The sequence below is a fragment of the Hyperoodon ampullatus genome (assembly GCF_949752795.1).
Source record: "Hyperoodon ampullatus genome assembly, chromosome: 10".
In the NCBI taxonomy this organism is placed as follows: domain Eukaryota; kingdom Metazoa; phylum Chordata; class Mammalia; order Artiodactyla; family Ziphiidae; genus Hyperoodon; species Hyperoodon ampullatus.
The window spans coordinates 28157309-28181775 of record NC_136923.1 but is presented as its reverse complement, the minus strand read 5'-3'; the positions used below and the strand labels follow the sequence as shown (position 1 = coordinate 28181775).

The 24467-nt window shown below is 44.9% G+C and overlaps 1 protein-coding gene across 2 annotated transcripts in view; it reads left to right on the top strand.

Annotated features, from left to right (window-relative positions):
- The window catches only part of PTPRG (protein tyrosine phosphatase receptor type G), a gene marked incomplete at both ends in the record, with an annotated part of 742222 nt that overhangs the window by 652863 nt on the left and 64892 nt on the right, over positions 1 to 24467 (top strand). The window contains 2 exons of one of the 2 annotated variants that reach the window (XM_079713342.1): positions 678 to 810; positions 20660 to 20746. In XM_079713342.1, the coding sequence (XP_079569468.1) occupies positions 678 to 810; positions 20660 to 20746 (220 nt within the window). The remainder of the gene's footprint in view (positions 1 to 677; positions 811 to 20659; positions 20747 to 24467) is intronic. The other variant, XM_079713343.1, reaches the window with a different exon arrangement.

The window sequence follows — 24467 nt, the reverse complement described above, 5'->3', positions numbered from 1 at the left end:
TTTGAGTGGCTCGTTGAGACTCTGGGGGTGAGAGCACCATTGCCTTAGCTTGAGTCCTGCCCCTCCCCTTGGCCGGGAGCCTGGGGGGCCACACTTGGACAGTTGTGCCACCAGGACTGTCTGTTGGGGAGAGGTGGTCTCCCACAGCAGAAATGGGTGCAGTTACTAGAGGAAGGGGTAACAGATGCTAAACAGACAAAGAAAGACATACCATTGCAGTCACAGCCGGTTACCTTAGTAAAACCCATCGTTGCCTCCATCCCTCCTGCCTTGGCAAACCTGCAAGGCTCCCCCGCCTCTTTCCACGGGCACGTTTTGTGCTACCTTCCGACTTGAGCACATTTCTTCAGTGTATCCAAAGGCCGCTCAGGGACAGTAAGGTTCTTGGAGAGAGGCTGGGTCTCTGTCTTCCGTGCAACTCTTCTTAACAGCACCTTGAACGCTACCTGCAAATCCATCCCACTGGCGATTACAGGGTGCAGCCTGCAGAAAAGGTCCCATTTGGCTTGGGACTCAGTGGGAAGCAGTGTGGGCTGCAGGTTGCCCCTGGTCACCAGGTAGCCTTGTTCTCCAGAAACCACCCAAAACTGGAGCAGAAATCCCCATCACACTCTGGATCCCCAGCTCCCCGGCTCGGCTGGCCTCTGTCCTCTAACTGGCATGGTTTCTCTTTGCAGCAGAAAAGAACACCTCTGGAATGATAAGCCGCCCTTCTCCAGGGAGGATGGAGTGGATCGTCCCTCTGATTGTGGTATCAGCCTTGACCTTCGTGTGCCTCATCCTTCTCATTGCTGTACTAGTTTACTGGAGGTGAGTCAGCCAGGCAGCACTGACAGAGAGGGTGTGGGCGTCGGCTTGTGCTGTCAGCATGCTGCCCTGGCAGGGGGGTGGCTGGCCCCAGGGGAGGGGAAGCCCATGGCCTCTTCATTCAGAAAGGTAAGGTAGCTGGAGTGTTTCTGGTGTCACCACCTGGGAGATCCGCTTTATCTGCAAGAAGCCGGTGGGATAGAGCCACTACTGAGATGAAAGCGCTCATGATGAGTTTCTAGGATTTAGTGCCAGAGAGGCTTTTGCTTGGGAATCAGGGAGATCCGGGTTCAAATCCCAGGCCTGCTACTTGCTGGCAACAAATCCCATTTCCACTTTGAGCTTTAGTTCCTAAACCTGCGAAATGAGTTAATAAGTTTCATAGCATTTCCAGTTTCCCTGAGACCATGCTTCGCTTTGTCGTATCCACATAATAGCTCCTCTTGACCTGAAAATTTTTTTCATAGCCCTTTGCTGAAAATTCGGTGATAGGAAAACGTTTATCATGTTGTGTGGCATTTAATACACACAGGATAAAGATGGCTGATGGAAAGTCATCCTTATGTTAGCATCATCCTTGAACTGGTTCTCACTGCTTCCCACGGGAAGCCTGCTTGCAGCTTCTATTTAAAAGTTGTGTGTTTTTTCAGCTACACTCTGTCAGCCAGTTTAACTGAGTGAAGCAGGCTGGCCCACGTGGCTGGCCTGGCTGCCTTCACCTCTCAGACTGACGTAGGAAGCTTCTGCCCTTTAACAAGCTTCATCACTGATGAATAGGTGTCATATTTCCCTCCCTCCCTCCCTTCTTTCCATTCATTTGAGGAATTTTGAGCCCCTATGGTGTGCCAGACACTCTTCTCTCATGGAGCTTACATCTTAGTGGGGGAGACAGGCAATAAGTAAAGCAAAAACAAGGTGGTGGTAAGTGTATAATGGAGAAAACTAAATCTGGAAAGCAGAGGGAGGATGCTGAGGCTTAGCGGTGAGTGGTCAGAGCAGTTAAGGAAGGCCTACCTGGCGAGTGGTATTTGTCCAAAGACCTAAAGGAGGAAGGAGTCAAATGGGCTCCATGTGGGGCATGTTCCAGGCAGAGGAAACAGCATGTGCAAAGGCCCTGAGGCAGGAGTGCGCCTCGTATGTTCCAGGAATGGCCAAGAGGTGTGGCTGGAGCAGGTGAGAATGGGGGAGAGTGGTAGGAGAGAGGGTATCAGGAAGAAACAGGATGGAAGGGAGTTGGGTCAGGTACCGCTTTGTGGGCCATTGTACACACATTGCCTTTGACCCTAAGAGAAGTACTGTTCGGTAGAGAAGTGTTGTGATCTAACTTCAGGATGACTTGGCTGTGCTGCAAAAGCAGAGAGACCAGGTAGAAGACGACTGAACTGGTCCCAGAAGGAGTGATGGTGTCTTCCATGAGGGCAGCAGTGCAGGTTGTGGAACTGATTGGATAGAGATACATTCTGAAGGTGGGATCAACAGAATCTGCTGACAGATTGGCCTGTGTCCCTAGGTCTGTTTTCAGTTGGAAAGAAAAGAGAAGAAGGAAGCGTTCATCTGAGGCTTCCCCAGGTGTCTAACTATAGCCCTGTTAGTGCTACAGACCAGCTAGATGTGGATTATATTGTGTTTCAGGGTGAGCCTGGAAACACTAGACTCACCTCCATGCCATCCTTTCTCCAGGACAGTGGTTTGCAAACAAGTAGTTGTCTGGAGCCTGTTAGTAAGTGGGAGGCTGCCTAACGTGGGTTGAACTGAGCACATAGAGGGAACGAAAGGTCTGCCTGCCCTTCTCTTGGCTCTTTTTGGTGCTGTGTGGTTTTAGTTGCAGACTCTCCCCACAAAGGAGCACAGAGAACCCACAGCTGCCCCAGGCTGGGTAACCCTAGCAACCCCAGTGTGAAAAAGTTCCTGTTCCAAATAGTTCTAGCAAAAACCTCAGGGTTGTTTCTGGTTGGCCCACCTTGGCTCTCTGCCTACCTGAGAATGGATCACTCTGGCCAAAGAAGACCATGGACATTCGGCCAAGCAGACATGTTGAGGGCAAGCTGCTTACAGGAAGGGGCTGTGTAATGTCATAAAGAGAGCTTTCAAGACCCTTACATTCAAGGTGTTTTTTCCCATTAGAAATTCACACTTTATATTTTTGACAAACTCAGTGAGTCTGACTCAAACATATGTATTGAGTAATACATGATTATTTCATGCTTAAAATATATTTATGGGCTTCCCTGGTGGCGCAAGTGGTTGAGGGTCCGCCTGCCGATGCAGGGGACACGGGTTCGTGCCCCAGTCTGGGGGGATCCCACATGCCGCGGAGCGGCTGCGCCCGTGAGCCATGGCCGCTGAGCCTGCGCGTCCGGAGCCTGTGCGCCGCGGCGGGAGAGGCCACAACAGTGAGAAGCTCGCGTATCGCAAAAAAAAAAAATATATATATATATATATATATATTTATAATGTCTTATATATATTACTTATATATATACATATATATGTTTATATTCAAAGCTTGGTTTAAAGTAACCAGAGCTTTAAACCTCCTCCAGTAGATGCTGCCTGTGAGTTTTTACCAAACTCCTAACGCCAGTACACAAAAATGAGCAGGAAGGAGAAAATTCTTACAGAGCAAGCAAAGTAAAATTGAACTAGCATCAGGATGGACAAGTTTGCTAAGCATGAGAACAGCCTAGAGAGATAAAGACCTTTTTAATGTCCATCTTTTTTTTTTCTTTATTATTAATGTGAAAGAGGGAAGCGTTGGGGAGCTCACACAGAAAATGGGTAAATGGGGCTTCCCTGGTGGCGCAGAGGTTGAGAGTCCGCCTGCCGATGCAGGGGACGCGGGTTCGTGCCCCGGTCTGGGAGGATCCCACGTGCCGCGGAGCGGCTGGGCCCGTGAGCTATGGCCGCTGAGCCTGCGCGTCCGGAGCCTGTGCTCCGCAACGGGAAAGGCCACAACAGTGAGAGGCCCACATACCACAAAAAAAAAAAAAAAAAAAAAAAAAAAAAAGAAAATGGGTAAATGCAGAGAAGATGGGTGTTTCCCTTCGATGATGCAGTTTTGAAGCTAGACGAGCAGCGCTCCTCTCCTGCCTTTTGAGGCGTGGTGAGAGCGGATGATTGGTAAACAGACTTGACCTAAGTAGAGCATCGAGGCAGATCAAAACCTTCTGGAGTGTTTCCTCAGGTGGCAGGCCTTGACGCCGGGGGTTCCAACCAGCTCGCCACGGTGGCAGTTTCTACCACCGAGGACTGAGCCTTTACAGCTATTGCTCTGGTTTCTGTGTGTTCACTTAGGGCTCTTTTCACTGCAATTGCACGGGTTCATGAAACCGTTGGAAATGAAAGCCGAGGACTCTGAATTGTTTCTCCACTAGTGTCCCTTGCACGATGTTGGTGTTTGCTGATGTTCAGAGTCCTTTTTTTTTTTTTTTGCGGTATGCGGGCCTCTCATTGTTGTGGCCTCTCCCGTTGCGGAGACCAGGGAAGCCCCACAGAGTCCTTTTTGAGCACCAGCTGCTGTGCCAAGCCCTCGCCAGGCCCCATCTCCTGGGATCCTTACGAAAAATTTGTACGTTACCATCCCCATATTAAAAGTAAGGGGCAGGGCTTCCCTGGTGGTGCAGTAGTTGGGACTCCGCCTGCCGATGCAGGGGGTTCGTGCCCTGGTCCGGGAAGATCCCACATGCCGCTGAGCGGCTGGGCCCGTGAGCCATGGCCGCTGAGCCTGCGCGTCCGGAGCCTGTGCTCCACAACAGTGAGAGGCCACAACAGTGAGAGGCCGGTGTGCCGCAAAAAAAAAGGGTGGGGGGGCAGAAGCTCGGGGGGGCACGTGACTCATGAAGGGTCCTGCAGGAAGTGGTGGACCCTGGTTTTGAACACAAGATGTCTTCAATCTAGAATCCATAAACTTATTGAACCACTGAGATACATACCTGGTACTACACTGAATCCTGTGGAGGCTGAGCGTGATGGATGTTCAGCTCTAAGTCACATGGACTTGGGATCCGTGGGCCTATTGTGCCAGTGCCTTACTGTTAGACTCAGCTGCTTTCTTTGACCAGGGAAGGGAAAGGCAACCAACATTTGTTGAAATGCCTACCGTGGGCTCAGGAGTGTGCATTGTTCTCATCCACTACTGGTCAGAACCATTTCTGTTACAGCTGACAGAGACCTCTTCCAAACTGCCTTAAGCACAGGAAAGAAAGAGTTGGTTGATTCGTGACGTTGGATGTTCAGGAGCATCAGGCCCAGCTCTTTTCGGAAGACAGACCAAGGAAAACGGGCCTCGGCATGTTTAGTGAGCCTCTCTCTCTCTCCCTCTGTCTCTGGGATCTGCACTCTCTCTGTCTGTATGGTCTTTCCTCTTGGGAAGGCCCTCTGACTGTTTCCACATGGTGGCCTCTGGCCCATGTTGGACTTACATCCCCCCATCCCAGTGGAAAGGGCATTGCTCTCCTCCAGTAGAGCCAGTTAAACCCCAAGATGGCATGTCTTAGGACTGACTCAGGCTATTTGCCCATCCCCAGAGCCCTCTGGCAGCCAGCGGGGATGAAGACTTGTCAGGCCTGGGTCTTATATTTAACTCTGGAGCCCAGAAATGAGGACATTGCCCTCGAAACCACATGCATTGAAGGTGGACAAGGGGTGGTTCCCCAAAGGACCGTCAAGACCCAGAGAGGCGACTGGATGCAGGTGCCAGGCAGACAGAAGCTGGGAAATCGGAATCAAGGAGGGGGAGGGATTTGCACTAAGAAAAGAGAAATCAGACTTGGATAGCAGGGGAAATACACGTGTAAATAGCCGGAAAGAAACAAGGCAGGCATGTGAGCTCAGCGCGGCCAGCCTCGGGTTCTCACTAGGACTCTGGTGTCACACGTGTGTGTGTCATGCCCTGGAAAATGAGGGGTGTTTTCAATCCTGTCTCAAGTGCAGGATTATTAAAGAGTGCATGCAGGAGTTTAGAAAGTTCAGCTAAGGGTTCTGCTATGAAATAATAAAGCTATTTTACTATTCTGTGGGCATCGGAGCCCCTTGCAGCTCCCATTCGGCGAGCGCTTATGGAGTTCCTGCCACACGCAGTGCTGGGCCTGGTGATTTAGGGTTGATGGCCCTTCCCTCAAGGCCCTCACAGTCCACTGGGCGATGCAGTCAGGTAAACAAAGACTATGGCGAGTGTATGGACAGGAGTGAGCCCAAGTTGCTGTGACAGCACGCAGGCAGGACTTGCAGCAGGCTGGGGGGCGGGGTGGAGTCAGACAAAGCTCCTTGGGGGAGCTGATGCCCGAGCTGGGCCTTGAAGCACAGCGGTCCCCAGCCAGTGCAGGAGGCATGGCGATGGAGAGAGAGAACCCGGCCTCTCGTAAGCAGGCACCTGTGGTTCAGTGTTGCTGGAACAAAGCATGAGGGGACAGGAGGGGCCCGATCGCGAAGGCCCCGGATGCCACTGCCTTATCCTGAGAGTGATGGAAACGCGTGAAGGGCCAAAGCTGCAGGAGGGCAAGACGAAAGGCGGCAAACATTGGGAAGTGAGGTACGAACACGGGCCAGAGTCAGACAGCCTGGATTTGGGGCCAGACTTCACCAGTCCCTCACCTCGTGGGTCGCCTTAGAGCATGTATTCCTACCAGGAATGTGATCATCCCCAAAGCGGCGAAAATGGGTTTGGGGAAGGTGAAAAAACTGACTTTTTGTATATCAAGCACAGATACACACACACACACACACACACACACACACACACACATATCTAGTACATACACAGATATGCAGTTTGTCATTGATATTAAAATTTCATTGGGAGGGTGTGATTAGGAAAAAAATGTCTATAAAGGCCCCTTAGGGGAAGTGCCTATGAAAAAAAGGGGGAGAAACACTACCTTAGTCAAGACTCCTCCATCACCTTCAGCGTCCTCCTTTGCAAAATAGAGTTCAGAAATGTGCCAATGAGTTCATGTGAGGATTAGGTCTGAGCACCAGGAAATGCTCATTCCAGTGCCTGGCAGGCGGCGAATATCAGATCCCTGACTGTAGAGAAAAATACAAATTTAATTCTGGGTCCTGCAGCGCCTAAAGAGAAGTCATTGTTCTCGAATAAAGAAAATCAGGTTTACAGATCTAAACAGATGCTGTCCCGGACATGTGATCATATCGTAGGACTGCACACACTTCCCAATTATATGTTCACTGCTTAACACATGGCTTGAAAATAACTTTCAGAATTTCCTTCTAGAATTCCTTCTTTTGCATGATCTCAGTTGTGCAAAGTACTTACCCTAGAAATAGCTGAAAGTTGCCTGTTGGGAGCTAAGGATAGTGGAAATGGAGGTGAACCTACCGAGCAGAACCATTTTGGGCCAAAAAAGGGAAGGGCGACCGTAAAGCTAATGATTGGTTTGGGTGATGCTTTTAATGGGCTTGGAGATAATTCCAGAGGAGCGCACCCTGAGTAACTAAAGATGTGACCCCACCCACGGCCCTGTCCCTTCCGAAACAACACTGAGGCAGGGTGGTCAGCCTGGGCAGTGCTGGAATCAGCTGCTGGAGCTGCTGCAGGAGATACCCCCCGCCACCCAGTGGCCTAACCACACGAAGCTGAGTCCTCACCGTGTGACGTCTGAGGGGGGTTGGGCAGCCCTTTCCCACCTGTGGTGGAGAAAAAATTGATAGAAAAATCGACAAGGCACCTAGCTTTCAACTGCACGGCCCGGGAGTGTAATCCTCCACTCCTGTTTGCTCCCCATTGGCCACAGATGGCCCCTCAGCCCCAAGGACACAGGATAAGTCGGGGAGCACACTGATATTCGTGGAGCACAGCCAGAAGTATCCTTTAATACTTAGGCCCTTTGGCATCATTGGGTTAAGAGTATGTTTCCTGAAAGGGACCCCTTTGGAGGCCAATTGTTAGTCTTGTTACATCACATTTGGCCCAAACTAAAAAATATAGGTAGAGACCTCGTATATTTTTGGTCAACTGGAAGATATACAGAGGTCCATTGGGAGCTATTTGAGCAGCATTTTTACAGGTAGCAACATGAGTTTGTGGGAGAAGTTTATTTTGAAATACGGTTGGCTGAGATGTTACAGGTAGTTTTCTCTCCGAGTCTCCTTGCAAAGGTCTGCCTTGAAGAGATGTAGTAAAATCTGTAACAATGCAAAGGTGCTGTAAAGCTAGGAAGAAGCATGCAGAGCGTTTTGGCACCAGGGTCAGGGCGGTGGGACAGCTAAAAAAGATAAAATCAAGGAAAAATCAATGAGCACTTACCGCTTGCCTCCTTTTATAAATGGTGCCCTGTGTGTGCCTTTTAAATAGTGTAACCCATGTCAACATGCGATGGTGCAGAGCTGTAATCGTTTCAATTGAAATGAGGGAGAAGAAATCAATTCAGTACTTTTTGAAGTGTGCCATTTTGGCCCTGTTCCTCAAGATGGTAACAAAACGCACCTTTTGAATGACTACAGTCAGAAAGGACGTTCCAAGAGCTCCAGCCCCCTGTCTTACCAAGACAAGCTGTTATGTGGCATTAATGTGCTGACGTTCCTGAAAAAGACTTGGAGCAGCACAGCTGCTGCCACTCAGAAAGAAGAGGAAATTTTGGAGAAGGTTTCTTTGCGATTTGCATAATTTGAGGTTGATGCTGGGAAAAGAGCTATATACAGGGTGTCCAGTCCGTATGCTGGGGCATGCAACTTGTTTATTAATTAACTTGTTCCATAGAATACCTTAGCAACTGAGAGCAAGACATGAGCGTCCACTTTGAATTGTCAGTATTGTGAAGATATTTTTAATTCTTTTCTTTTCTGTAATCTTGAGGAAAATTGCTTTGAAGGTAGCTCTTCTCTCTCTGATGAGCAAAGAAAGTCTTACCCTGACATGGCTTCATATATCTTAAGGCCTAAACAGCCAAGAATCTTTTCTTGAGTATTCACCATAATACACATGTGCTAAGCGGATGAACATTCAAATCCTTGGAATTATTACATCCATTTTGCAGATCAGAAAACTGAGGCTTGGTAAAATCATAATTCACAGTGTTAATCTTTGGTGGATCCTGGATTTGAACCCAGCCACTCTGACTTCATTGCCCACTGTGTTAGTCATTACATTGTTTTGCCTAGACGAGGAATAGCTTGTCTGGAGGCATTTACTTCTTCCACAGCCTGTTTTTATAGCACATGTTTGTGTGCTGAAAAGATCCTATGTTTTGGATTTGCCAAAAACACAAAGGAGAAAACTTGAGGACCAACTATATGTATTTTCAAGTGTTTTAGAAGCCAAATAGATTTTGATGTTGAATAATATCACGTATCTCTTCTGTTCTTAGTTCCAGCTAATCAGTGCTATCGTACCTTGATGACAAATTGAGCATCTTTTTTTTTTTTTTTTCTGCGGTACGCGGGCCTCTCACTGTTGTGGCCTCCCCCGTTGCAGAGCACAGGCTCCGGACGTGCAGGCTCAGGGGCCATGGCTCACGGGCCCAGCCACTCCACGGCATGTGGGATCCTCCCAGACCGGGACACGAACCTGTGTCCCCTGCATCAGCAGGCAAACTCTCAACCACTGCGCCACCAGGGAAGCCCTGAGCATCTTATTGACTGTAATTCTAGCTTGGGAAAGAACTTTCCAGAAGTATAAAACAGCTTTTCTTCTCAGACTCAGATAGGGCTGAACTAACTACATAGACTCTGGAACAGAAAATGCAAACTCAAAGTGGGAATTGTAACATCTAACCCGGGTTTGTTGTAGTTTGGTATTAGAAGGATTTCACTTTCTGATCTGAGAAATTCACATCCCTTTTCAGCCCATGACTGAGCCGTCTGTAAATTCCGTGGTAAATCAGTCAACACCAATTTAGCTTCATAGGCAGATAGAAGAAGGTCTCTCTTTTACTCTCATCTTTAGATGTTCAGAAATTTTGCCCTCCGTTGGTGCCTCCTCATTAAGAAGGCTGTTCATGAAAGCAAGTGCATTGTGTTGACATTGCAATTTTTCTCTTCCCTGGATGTTCGGAGGAGACAGCATAGTAAATAGGAAGGGACACAAACCACAAATGTGTGTGGGTTTTGAGTTGGCATAACGGAGCCTCTGGTAGACAAACAGATGCACGTCAGGTCAAGTGTGGGCACGCGCTAACACCCTTCTTGATGGAGGAATGGCAGACCACGTGTGCCCAGCGGAGCTCGCATCCCTCCTGGATTCCACAGTAGCAGCCGTGACACTCAGAGCTGCTGTGAGCCGGGCACACGCTCTGCGCCCATCTGCTCTAGCAGCGGGCGCTTCCATGCGTGCTCTCTGATGACTGGATTTGGTTTAGATGTTTGCCCTCCCCCTCCACCCCAGGAAAGTCACAAAGGAGATGGTGTAATAGCAGTGATTCCCCCCCCATGCACGTGCCTGTGGACAGGTAGCAAGGGGGAAACATTGTCAATCACAACAGTCAATAATGGTGAATTAACATGAAGCAAACATGACATGACTTAATCCTCATAGCAGCCATGGGTGGTGGCCAAGGTGGCGGGGACTGCATCACCTTCTTCCAAGGGAGAAGACAGTGTCCAGAAGGGGAATGGACTTGCCCAGGATCACAAGCTAGTATGTTTGGGAAGTACAGTTGACCTTTGAACAACGCATCTTTGAACTTCAGGGGTTGACTTATACTCGGATTTTTTTTCAGTAGTCAACACTACAGTACTATACAATCTGTGTTTGGTGGAATCCATGGAATCACAGATGTGGAGGAACTGTGGATATGGAGGGCCAACTACATTATATGCAGATTTTCGACTGTGCAAAGGTCGACACCCTAACCCCCACGTTGTTCAGGAGTCAGCTGTATTCACATCTAGGGCTTTGTTTTGTTTTGTTGACCTAAGACCCTTTACAGCTGGCTTGTGTATTCCTTCCTTCATTTGTTCATTCAAAGACATTCCTCAAGCATCTAGTTTGTGTCGGGCGCTGGAGATGCTGTGAGGAGACGGAATTCCTGTCTCAAGGAGCCTGTAGGTTAATGGCGGAGATGAGCAGGTAAACAAAGGTTATCCCAAGTAGAGGTCAAAAACTGGCGGCCTCCACATCTGTTTTATGTAGCTGACTTCTTGTTTTTGGGGGTTTTTTAAAACATGTCCTCCCTCCCTCCCTCCCTTCCTTCCTTCTTTCCTTCCTTCCTTCCTTCCTTTTTTGGCTGTGCCATGCAGCACACAGGATCTTAGTTCCCCTTCCAGGGATCGAACCCATGCCCCCTGTAGTGGAAGCGTGGAATCTTAACCGCTGGACCGCCAGGGAAGTCCTGACATCTTGTTTTTAAAAATCTGAATTATTGGGCTTCCCTGGTGGCGCAGTGGTTGAGAGTCCGCCTGCCGATGCAGGGGACACGTGTTCGTGCCCCGGTCCAGGAAGATACCACATGCCGCGGAGCGGCTGGGCCCGTGAGCCATGGCCGCTGAGCCTGCGCGTCCAGAGCCTATGCTCCGCAACGGGAAAGGCCACAACAGTGAGAGGCCCGCATACCGCAAGAAACAAAACAAAACAAAACAAAACTGAATTATTTTGAAAATAGGAAGATTTTGCTTAAAACCCCAGCTGTCTGGGTTCTCGTGATAAACAGGGAGATCGACATCACTGTTCTCACATCCCCTCATGGCACTAGAAGGCTGCACAGAGCCAGCTGTGGTCCCCTGCTCGCCAGTCTGCCCATCTCTGCCCTCCACTTAAATGTGCATTCTTCTATGCAAAATAAAGTCCACTTTTGTGGCAGGCTCAGATTCTTTCTGAGGGGATTTGGGGCATGTACAGAGGCACTGGGTCAGACCAAGCTGCTTTTCTGTATCTCTTGTGAGGGAGGGCATGAGAATCAAAAGATGGGTTTACATGCAATTCAAGTCTAGAAAAAGCCAAGCTTCCCAGTCGTACTTTTTGGTGGCTTTGTGTGATCACCTTTATCTTTTCTGTAAACAGACCACTCACGGGGCCACCTGTATTCTGGGCATCATTCTTTCTTTTATAAACTGGTAAACTGCCCATGTCACTCATCTCTCTGGGGAACCTGTACCTGTAGGTATAGTTCAAGAAGTTTTTTTTTAATCATTAGGAATAACCGTTACAATCCAGCTCGACAAAGCTTCACAACATGTGGAGCCAGTGGGGAGAAGAATGCACATTTCATGATGCCAAAACTGCTTGCCTCGGAGGGTTGAGTTTCTGATGACATAGTGGTGTCTTGCTCTGAGATGCTAAAAGCATGGGGGTAGGGAGCCTCTAGAGACCCCAGCTGTTCCTGAAGATGGGCAGCTATTTTTTTCTTTCTCTGGGCAGCTCTGTGCAGGGAGATCTGGGTCACATGGGCGATCCTAGGCAACTTTTGCTCAACAACTGTTTCCCAAATGGCTACTCAGGGGCCTTTCAGAATTCACGAGAACCGTCCGTTGTTATAGTAACCGGCCCCCTGCTGTCTAGTTGGCCCTGAGATGCCAGTTGAAGCTCTTAGAACCAGGGAACACGTAGTCATTTAGACAAAAGCAGGGAGAGATTCACCACTAAAGGTTGCCATTTAAACACTGTGATACTTAAAAGACAGGACGCACTCTGTTCAGAAGTGAATGGATACATTTTTCAGGCAAGCTGGCTTTTCAGGAAAAGGGAAACTCCTTATAATGTTCAGTCTCTGCTACATAACCAACACCTTTCTTTGGATTTCTCTGAATTAAGTGTCCTCTCTCCCAGGGCTGATCAAGTCTGTCCTGTCAGGTTGCTCAGGTAGCCCCCTCGATTATTCAGGATGTTAGTTTTATGGCATTTGCTTCTCAGCGGAGTGTTGTCAGTTTACAGGGTGGTAGTTTGAAGCGCCTGTGATTGTGTGTGAGGAGAAACTGCGGAGATAGCCGGCTCCGCTCCAAAATTCCCGAAAGAGTGAGTCTGGCAGAATTCAGAGTAGGGCTAAGGGTTGAGAGGAAGTCTAAATATTTTAGGAAGCTGCAAATTTCAAGTTCTTATGAAAATTTGCAAAAACACTCCACACACTCGTGATTTCCTCGGATTAATGTTGGTAGCCGCACTGAGTATGTACGTGGTTTTGAGGACAGTTGTTGTAGTTGCAGAATGTACTCAATAGAGGGAGACAAGAAGTTCTGAATTACAGCACCCTCTCCTCCCCTTCCTCACCCCAACACTTTTTAATCATTTTCCCAAGTTTTGATTCCTCCCTAATTTGGTTTCTGCGCCAAGCACTTTTACACAACTTGGAGTCTAATAATTAACAAAATAAATGAAAGCTTGTATTAAGGGAGAAGAAAAACCTAATAGTTGAGAATTAGAGGATGTCTATTCCTAGAAGTAGAAAACCACCAAGTAAATCAGAAGTTAACAAATGTTCTTTGAAATCACATAACGTGAATTCAGAGTTCTGCACGGGATTCATTAGAACTTCTAAAAAAGAGAACCTTCCTACATCAGAGTTAGTCTTTACTGTTCTATCAGTGGAGTTTGGAAAGAATAGGAATCCTTTCAGTGTGAATTGCTATAGCCCAGGCGGTTTGGGGATTAAATATAATTAAATGAACATTTTCCTGTGTGACAAAAGTGCATCTTTCAAATGCTAGAACCAAGTCTCCAATTCTCTGCTCATTTAAGTTTTAAGGGGAAACAAAATATCGGACTTTATATTTGGTAATAACTTGCCAACTGCTACCTCCACCTTATCTGAGGAGCCCTCGTACTATTGCACCATCTGTATTGTGAATCAGGAAAGTGTTTGTTCAGAGATGAGAGGAGCGCATGGGGAAAAGGCAAAACCCCGGACTGGTCTAACAGCACCGAACTCAGAGAAATTTGTGGCAGAAGGGAGGTTCAAACGGTACCGAATAGATTCTTCCCAAGTTCTATTTATTCCAATGGTATTTTAAGCCATCCTGTTTGCAGGGGAGCTTGTCAAAAATGGAAGGACCAGAGGTTATATTATTGGGTTGGTGATATCTTTTAAAAATTTTTTTAACATCTTTATTGGAGTATAATTGCTTTACAATGGTGTGTTAGTTTCTGCTTTATAACAAAGTGAATCAGCTATACATATACGTATATGCCCATATCTCCTCCCTCTTTTGTCTCCCTCCCACCCTCCCTATCCCACCCCTCTAGGTGGTCACAAAGCACTGAGCTGATCTCCCTGTGCTATGCGGCTGCTTCCCACTAGCTGTCTGTTTCACATTTGGTAGTGTATATATGTCCATGCCACTCTCTCACTTCATCCCAGCTTACCCTTCCCCCTCCCCGTGTCCTCAAGTCCATTCTCTACGTCTGCATCTTTATTCCTGCCCTGCCCCTAGGTTCTTCAGACCTTTCTTTTTTTTTAGATTCCATATATATGTCTTAGCATACGGTATTTGTTTTTCTATTTCTGACTTACTTCACTCTGTATGACAGACTCTAGGTGCAACCACCTCACCACAAATAACTCAATTTCGTTTCTTTTTATGGCTGAGTAATATTCCATTGTATATATGTGCCACATCTTCTTTATCCAGTCATCTGTTGATGGACACTTAGGTTGCTTCCATGTCCTGGCTATTGTAAATAGAGCTGCAGTGAACATTGTGGTACATGACTCTTTTTGAATTATGTTTTCTCAGGGTATATGCCCAGTAGTGGGATTGCTGGGTCGTATGGTAGTTCTATTTGTAGTTTTTTAAGGAACCTCCATACTGTTCTCCATAGTGGCTGTCCCAATTTACATTCCCAGCAACAGTGCAAGAGGGTTCCCTTTTCTCCACACCCTCTCCAGCATTTATTGTTGGTAGATTTTTTGATGATGGCCATTCTGACTGCTGTGAGGTGATACCTCATTGTAGTTTTGATTTGCATTTCTCTGATGATTAGTGATGTTGAGCATCCTTTCATGTGTTTGTTGGAAATCTGTATATCTTCTTTGGAGAAATGTCTATGTAGGTCTTCCGCCCATTTTTGGATTGGGTTGTTTGTTTTTTTGATATTGAGCTGCATGAGCTGCTTGTAAATTTTAGAGATTAATCCATTGTCAGTTGCTTAATTTGCAAATATTTTCTCCCATTCTGAGCGTTGTCTTTTCATCTTGTTTATGGTTTCCTTTGCTATGCAAAAGCTTTTCAGTTTCATTAGGTCCCGTTCGTTTATTTTTCTTTTTATTTCCATTTCTCTAGGAGGTGGGTCAAAAAGGATCTTGCTGTGATTTATGTCATAGAGTGTTCTGCCTATGTTTTCCTCTAAGAGTTTTATAGTGTCTGGCCTTACATTTAGGTCTTTAATCCATTTGGACTTTATTTTTGTGGATGGTATTAGGGAGTGTTCTAATTTCATTCTTTTACATGTAGCTGTCCAGTTTTCCCAGCACCACTTATTACAGAGACTGTCTTTTCTCCATTGTATACACTCTTGTCTCCTTTATCAAAAATAAGGTGACCATATGTGCATGGGTTTATCTCTGGGCTTTCTATCCTGTTCCATTGATCTATATTTCTGTTTTTGTGCCAGTACCATACTGTCTTGATTACTGTAGCTTTGTAGTATAGTCTGAAGTCTGGGAGCCTGATTCCTCCAGCTCTGCTTTTCTTTCTCAAGATTGCTTTGGCTCTTCAGGGTCTTTTGTGTTTCCATACAAATTGTGTAATTTTTTGTTCTAGTTCTGTGAAAAATGCCATTGGTAGTTTGAAAGGGATTGCATTGAATCTGTAGATTGCTTTGGGTAGTATACTCATTTTCACATTATTGATTCTTCCAATCCAAGAACATGGTATATCTCTCCATCTGTTTGTATCATCTTTAATGTCTTTCATCAGTGTCTTATAGTTTTCTGCATACAAGTCTTTTGTCTCCTTAGGTAGGTTTATTCCTAGGCATATTTTTTTGTTGTTGCAGTGGTAAATGGGAGTGTTTCCTTAATTTCTCTTTCAGATTTTTCATCATTAGTGTATAGGAATGCAAGAGATTTCTGTGCATTAATTTTGTATCCTGCTACTTTACTAAATTCATTGATTAGCCCTAGTAGTTTTCTGGTAGCATCTTTAGGATTCTCTATGTATAGTACCATGTCATCTGCAAACAGTGACAGCTTTACTTTTTCTTTTCTGATTTGGAAACCTTTTATTTCTTTTTCTTCTCTGATTGCTGTGGCTAAAACTTCCAAAACTATGTTGAATAATAGTGGGGAGAGTGGGCAACCTTGTCTTGTTCCTGATCTTAGAGGAAATACTTTCAGTTTTTCACCATTGAGAACGATGTTGGCTGTGAGTTTGTCATATATGGCCTTCAGTATGTTGAGGTAAGTTCCCTCTATGCCTACTTTCTGGAGAGTTTTTATCATAAATGGGTGTTGAATTTTGTCAAAAGCTTTTTCTGCATCTATTGAGATGATCATATGGTTTTTCTCCTTCAATTTGTTAATATGGTGTATCACATTGATTGATTTGCGTATATTGAAGAATCCTTGCATTCCTGGGATGAACCCCACTTGATCATGGTGTATGATCCTTTTAATGTGTTGTTAGATTCTGTTTGCTAGTATGTTGTTGAGGATTTTTGCATCTATGTTCATCAGTGATATTGGCCTGTAGTTTTCTTTCTTTGTGACATCTTTGTCTGGTTTTGGTATCAGCGTGATGGTGGCCTTGTAGAATGAATTTGGGAGTGTTCCTCCGTCTGCTATACTTTGGAAGAGTTTGAGAAGGATACGTGTTAGCTCTTCTCTAAATGTTTGATAGAATTCGCCTGTGAAGCCATCTGGTCCTGGGCTTTTGTTTGTTAGAATATTTTTAATCACAGTCTCAATTTCAGTGCTTGTGATTGGTCTGTTTATACTTTCTATTTCTTCCTGGTTCAGTCTCGGAAGGTTGTGATTTTCTAAGAATGTGTCCATTTCTTCCAGGCTGTCCATTTTATTGGCATATAGTTGCTTGTAGTAATCTCTCATGATCCTTTGTATTTCTGCAGTGTCAGTTGTTAGTTCTCCTTTTTCATTTCTAATTCTATTGATTTGAGTCTTCTCCCTTTTTTTCTTGATGAGTCTGGCTGATGGTTTATCAATTTTGTTTATCTTCTCAAAGAACCAGCTTGTAGCTTTATTGATCTTTGCTATCGTTTCCTTCATTTCTTTTACATTTATTGCTGATCTGATCTTTATGATTTCTTTCCTTTTGCTAACTTTGGGGTTTTTTTGTTCTTCTATCTCGAATTGCTTTAGGTGTCAGGTTAGCTTGTTTATGTGAGATGTTTCTTGTTTCTTGAGGTAGGATTGTATTGCTATAAACTTCCCTCTTAAAACTGCTTTTGCTGCACCCCATAGGTTTTGGGTCATTGTGTTTTCACTGTCATTTGTTTCTAGGTATTTTTTGATTTCCTCTTTGATTTCTTCAGTGATCTCTTGGTTATTTAGTAGTGTATTGTTTAGCCTCCATGTGTTTGTATTTTTTACAGATTTTTTCCTGTAATTGATATCTAGTCTCATAGCGTGTGGTCAGAAAAGATACTTGATATGATTTCAATTTTCTTAAATCTACCAAGGCTTGATTTCTGACCCAAGATATGATCTGTCCTGGAGAATGTTCCATGAGCACTTGAGAAGAAAGTGTATTCTGTTGTTTTTGGATGGAATGTCCTATAAATATCAATTAAGTCCATCTTGTTTAATGTATCATTTAAAGCTTGTGTTTCCTTATTTATTTTCATTTTGGATGATCTATAGATTGGTGAAAGTCAGGTGTTAAAGTCCCCTACTATGCTTGTGTTACTATTGATTTCCCCTTTTATGGCTGTTAGCATTTGTCTTATGTATTGAAGTGCTCCAGTGTTGGGTGCATAAATATTTACAATTGCTATATCTTCTTCTTGGATTGATCTCTTGATCATTATGTAGTGTCCTCTTTGTCTCTTGTAATAGTCTTTATTTTAAAGTCTTATTTTGTCTGATATGAGAATTGGTACTCCAACTTTCCTTTGATTTCCATTTGCATGGAATATCTTTTTCCATCCCCTCACTTTCGGTCTGCATGTGTCCCTAGGTCTGAAGTGGGTCTCTTGTAGACAGCATATATACGGGTCTTGTTTTGGTATCCATTCAGCCAGTCTGTGTCTTTTGGTTGGAGCATTTAATCCATTTACATTTAAGGTAGTTATCGATATGTATGTTCCTGTTACCATTTACTTAATTGTTTTGGGTTTGTTTTTGTAGGTCTTTTCCTTCTCTTGTGTTTCCTGCCTAGAGAGGTTCCTTTAGCATTTGTTATAAAGCCGGTTTGGTGGTGCTGAATTCTCTTAGCTTTTGCTTGTCTGAAAAGGTTTTAATTACTCCATCGAATCTGAATGAGATCCTTGCTGGGTAGAGTAGTCTTGGTTGTAGGTTTTTTCCCTTTCATCACTTTAAATATGTCCTGCCACTCCCTTCTGGCTTGCAGAGTTTCTAATGAAAGATCAGCTGTTAACCTTATGGGGATTCCCTTGTATGTTATTTGTTGTTTTTCCCTTGCTGCTTTTAATATTTTTTCTTTGTATTTAATTTTTGATAGTTTGATTAATACGTGTCTTGGCACGTTTCTCCTTGGATTTATACTGTATGGGACTCTCTGTGCTTCCTAGACTTGGGTGGCTATTTCCTTCCCCATGTTAGGGAAGTTTTCAACTATAATCTCTTCAAATATTTTCTCAGTCCCCTTCTTTTTCTCTTCTTCTTCTGGGACCCCTATAATTTGAATGTTGATGAGTTTTATGTTGTACCAGAGGTCTCTGAGACTGTCCTCAATTCTTTTCATTCTTTTTTCTTTATTCTGCTCTGTGGTAGTTATTTCCACTCTTTTATCTTCCAGGTCACTTATCCATTCTTCTGCCTCAGTTATTCTGCTATTGATCCCTTCCAGAGAATTTTTAATTTCATTTATTGTGTTGTTCATCATTGTTTGTTTGCTTTTTAGTTCTTCTAGGTCCTTGTTAAATGTTTCTTGTATTTTCTCCATTCTATTTCCAAGATTTTGGATCACCTTTACTATCATTACTCTGAATTCTTTTTCAGGTAGACTGCCTATTTCCTCTTCATTTGTTTGGTCTGGTGGGTTTTTTCCTTGCTCCTTCATCTGCTTTGTGTTTCTATGTCTTCTCATTTTGCTTAACTTACTGTGTTTGGGGTCTCCTTTTCACAGGGTTCAGGTTCGTAGTTCCCGTTGTTTTTGGTGTCTGCCCCCAGTGGCTAAGGTTGGTTCAGTGGGTTGTGTAGACTTCCTGGTGGAGGGGACTGGTGCCTGTGTTCTGGTGGATGAGGCTGGATCTTGTCTTTGTGGTGGGCAGGACCACGTCTGGTGGTGTGTTTTGGGGTATCTGTGACCTTATTATGACTTTAGGCAGCCTCTCTACTAATGGGTGGGGTTGTGTTCCTGTCTTGCTAGTTGTTTTGTGTAGGGTGTCCAGCTCTGTAGCTTGCTGGTCGTTGAGTGGAGCTGGGTCTTAGCATTGAGATGGAGATCTCTGGAAGAGCTTTTGCCGTTTGATATTATGTGGATCCAGGATGTCTCTGGTGGACCAATGTCCTGAACTCAGTTCTCCAACCCCAGAGACACAGGCCTGACACCCGGCCAGAGCACCAAGACTCTGTCAGCCACATGGCTCAGAAGAAAAGGGAGAAAAAAAGAAAGAAAGAAAGAGAAAAATAAAGTTATTAAAATAAAAAATAAAAATTTATTAAAAATAAAGAAAAAATTAAAAAGTAATAAAAAAGAAAGAAGAGAGCAACCAAACAAAAAACAAATCCACCAGTGATAACAAGTGCTAAAAAACTACACTTAAAAAAAAAAAAAAAAAAAGGACAGAACCCTAGGACAAATAGTCAAAAGCAAAACCATATAGAGAAAATCACACAAAGTCCACCTCTTCAATTTGGGATAATTCGTTGTCTATTCAGGTGTTCCACAGATGCAGGGTACATCAAGTTGATTGTGGAGATTTAATCCGCTGCTCCTGAGGCTGCTGGGAGAGATTTCCCTTTCTCTTCTTTGTTGGCACAGCTCCCAGGGTTCAGCTTTGGATTTGGCCCCGCCTCTGCATGTAGGTCGCCTGAGGGCATCTGTTCCTCTCTCAGACAGGACGGCGTTAAAGGAGCAGCTGATTCGGGGGCTCTGGCTCACTCAGGCCGGGGGGAGGGAGGGGTGCAGATGCGGGACGAGCCTGCGGTGGCAGAGGCCGGCGTGACATTGCACCAGCCTGAGGTGCACTGTGCGTTCTCCCGGGGAAGTTGTCCCTGAATCATGGGACTCTGGCAGTGGCGGGCTGCACAGGTTCCCAGGAGGGGAGGTGTGGATAGTGACCTGTGCTCGCACACAGGCTTCTTGGTGGCTGCAGCAGCAGCCTTAGCGTCTCATGCCCGTCTCGGGTCCGCGCTGATAGCTGCGGCTCGCGCCCGTCTCTGGAGCTCGTTTAGGCGGTGCTCTGAATCCCCTCTCCTCACTCACCCCAAAACAATGGTCTCTTACCTCTTCGGCAGCTCCAGACTTTTTCCCGGACTCCCTCCCAGCTAGCTGTGGAGCACTAGCCCCCTTCAGGCTGTGTTCATGCAGCCAAAGTTGGTGATCTCTTTACCTTCCATTAACACCAGGGGTGATAGAGGTTTCTAATACCTAAAGACAGCTTTTTAAGAGCAAAGTTCCCATTTCCCATTTCTTATCTCAGCATAAAAGACCTTAACAAGCCCAGATAGCATTGTGTGTAACCTTTCCCTATGGAACATCCCCCCAGTGAGGCCTGATGGTGGGGTTTGTCTGTGATAGGTGGGAGGGGGGAATCGGTGGAACTCTTGGTGGCCATTTGAAAGTATTGTCTGCTACACCTGTTCTCTTTTGTTTTTTGTCCATTTAGAGGGTGTAACAAAATAAAGTCCAAGGGCTTTCCCAGACGTTTCCATGAAGTGCCTTCGTCTGGGGAGAGAGGAGAGAAGGGGAGCAGGTGAGGGGCAGTCAAGCTTAAGGGGGGGGGTCTCTTTGGCGGGACTGGCTTGCCGGATTTTTGTTCTGTTGCCATGGGGATTAAAGCCCTCTAGACAGCACGGTGCTGAAACTCACCTGTTCTACCCCGGCTCCCAAAAGTATGACTTGCAAATACCAATGCAGCTTGCAGGTAGCTGGTAGCAACGAAATGTATGTCCTGTGCGTGCTTGCTTTGCTTGATTTTGCCATTGGGGGGGATGTTTTTTGTTTCTAGGATGGGGGTGTGTTCTGTGTTTATGTGTCTGTATGTCTGTTGCATCCATTTTCTTTCTGAAATTTCAGATGTTTGCATGTTGGAGAGCTTTAAAAACAACAGTTTATGCATGCATTTAGCCTTATAAGTGAAAAATACCTTGTAGAAACCTAAATTTATAGAAGAGTTAAAGAAGACGACTAGGAAGGGAAGAACAAGTAAGTGGGGTTACATCATGTGGTTTTCCATAAGCAGGCTAAGATTTCAGAAAATAAGTAGGGCTTCCCTGGTGGCGCAGTGGTTGGGAGTCCGCCTGCCGATGCAGGGGACGCGGGTTCATGCCCCGGTCCGGGAGGATCCCACGTGCCGCGGAGCGGCTGGGCCCGTGAGCCATGGCCGCTGAGCCTGCGCGTCCGGAGCCTGTGCTCCACAACGGGAGAGGCCACAACAGTGAGAGGCCCGCGTACCGCAAGGAAAAAAAATAAAAAAAGAAAATAAGTAAAAGTTCTAGATAGCTTGAATACTTGAAAAAATTATTGTCCTGGAAAGATTTGTAATAAACCTTTAGATGTCGGGATTATGTAATTTTAATCACCACACATGAGCCCTTGATAATACTTTTGTAAGGCTTATCTAGGCAAACTCTGCTTGATATGGTAATTAATACTTTAATATTAAATGGCCAATTAGGATAATTCACTAATTAATATTTTATCACTTTCAATGAACCCATTTATTGAATTTACATTAGAATTTTTACATGGAATTATTTGTCTCCATTGGTTGTGGGTAAATCAGATTATTAGATGAAATTGTAGATATCCACCCACTATAATCAGGGATACCTATGAGATGTATACCTATCCTAAGATGGTATAGTATAAGAATTATGGAAGATTAATGAGAAATTCTATGATCCATCTTCTTTTAAGGTCAACGGTGCAATTTTGGCCTTTTAGAGAAAGGCAGTAAGTGCTGACTCTGGTAATGTAATTATTCTTTCTGTGATCTCTTTTTACTTATTGAAGTCTTCAATTTTGAATCACATTTTCAACACTCCAAGGGTAAAAACTGAAAGAGAAACCCCTCTGCACAAGCTTTCAATTCAAAGATCTAATCTTAAGAGGGAGACCTTGAACATCAATTAAATGCCTAACTTTTATGCCCAGTTCATTATAAATATAATGTGGTTTTGACTGTAACACTTTTAAAAGCCAGCATTACCTCGTGGATGGCACAAAGATGAATGCTCTTCCAATTTCTAAGTCCTTTCCAGAAATGATGCCATAGCCAAGTGGACTGTTAGACTGTTACTAAGTCTAATTTTTGTACTTGGCCCCAAATGTGGGAGTGTGCTCGTTAGAGATATATTTTAGATCCTGAGAGGCTATGTTTTGTTATAAAGCACTTCAGTCCCTCTGGTATCTTCTGTACTTCTGAGTGCCAGAAGCTTGGGGGAAGCACAGTTTTATGTAGGTCTAGAAGTTGAGAACTATCTTGGGAAACTACAAGTATTTATAGAATTCACCTACTTGTGAATTATGTCTTTGACTTTACTTTTTTTTATAGAATTAGCAACTAAGACAGACCTTGGCTCAGGGAGTTGTGAGCTCTCACTGCAGCTCTACCTCTTCCTGGCTCTGTGACCTTGAGTTACTTCCCAAAGCCCTCTGAGCCTCAACTGACTCATCTAGAAAATGGGTCTAGTGATTGTTCCGTGTCGCGGGGCTGTGAAGAGTAAATGAGGTAATAGGTGTAAAATGCTTAGTGCGTGAAATTTATTACCCCATTAGAAGATGAGGGAACTGGGGCTCTGAGAAGTTACTTGTCGGGGCCACCCTGCTCAGGTGGCCGAATGGGGACTGCCACCCCTGTGGTCTGAGTCCTTAGTGATGCTGCTTCTCCTCACTGCCCCATGTGCTGTGCTGACTACTCCATGGTGAAGATATGGGCCTGGTAAAGACCTATTCTCAAGTCTCCTCTCTTCCCTGCTGGCTACCCTGCCATACTCTCTCCCTCCAGAGCCTGCCATTCCTCACTCCTCCTGAGGGTTCTGTGTCCTGAAGACCTCCAGCCAGCCCACTTTCCCCTCCCCTCCCCCTACTCTATCCCCAGGAGCTTTTGTGGAGCCCCCTGACCCAGTTGCATCCTCTGCTGCTCTATAAGAAGCCTTCCAGGGGACAGGGGGCCCTGCTCCTCTTGGCCCCTTTGTCTAACCTCACTGGCCTTAACCACTCCTCTCCCACGTCAGGAGGGAGGGAGGGTCAGTGTAGTCCAAGGGTGCACAGAATCACCAAGCAGGACCAAGGCTGTAAGAAGGGATCGCTGATTATCTCCCCAGAAGGGGGAAGAAAAAACAATAAAAATCAGACCCAAGTATTTACTTTTCCAAAAAAGTTGTAGATTTTTCAATTTTTAGGATTTTGAATAGGTAATACTTGACACGGGTCAAAAGTCAAAAAGTGTAAAATTATATATACTCCGAGATCTCCATGCCATCACCCACCCACCAAACTCTGCTTCCTACCCCATCATGAACAGGTAACCACTACTACTACTAGGTAATTGTCTGTTCTTAAAGGTTGCTCTGTGTGTGTGTTTGTGTGTGAGTGTGAGAGTGTGTATGTGTGTGTGTGAGTGTGTGAGTGTGTATGTGTGTGTGTGTGTATGAACCTATATCCCCTTATCTCCTTTTACAGAGGAAAATACTGCATACACTGTCATAAACCTTCTTTTTTCACGTAACGTGACTTTTCTCTATGCGTATATAGTTTTCTCATTCTTTTTTACAGGAGCACGATATTTTTTTGTATCGTTGTATTGTGATTTGTTTAACTAGTTTCCTGTGGCTGTCATTTTGGTTGTTCTCAAGTCTTTCGTTACGACAAACAATAGTGTGGTGAATAACTTTATATGTTATTTTGCAAGTGGATGAGTCTATTTGTAGGATAAATTCAAGAAATTGGCTGTATTACGAGCTACATGCATTTGTAATTTTGATAGATGGTGCCACATTGCTCTCCCTGGGGAGACACCAAGGTGGGCTTCTACTAGCAATGCACGAGCCTGCCTATTTCCCTACAGCTTTTCCAGCACAGTGTGTTGTCAAACTTCGGCATTTTTGCTAACCTTATAGGTGAAAAAAAAATGGTGTCTTAGTGTAGTTTTAATAAAGTGTTCTCTGTTATTGTAAGTGAGGCTAAACATCTTTCATATGTCTGTGCCATTTGCATTTCTTTTTCTGTAAATTGTTTATCTTTTGCTCATTCTTTCTTTGCATTGTCGGTCTTTTTCTATTTAAGAGAGAGCTCTCTTGTCAGCAATATGGGTTGCAAATATTTTTTTCCTAATTTGTGGTTTGCCTTTTAACTGTGTTTATGCTGTTTCTTTTATGTTGATATAATTGGATTTATCCATAAATTTCTTCTTTGGTTTCTGAGTTTTGAGTCGTCATTAGAAAATCTTTCCCCATTCTGAGGTTACTTTT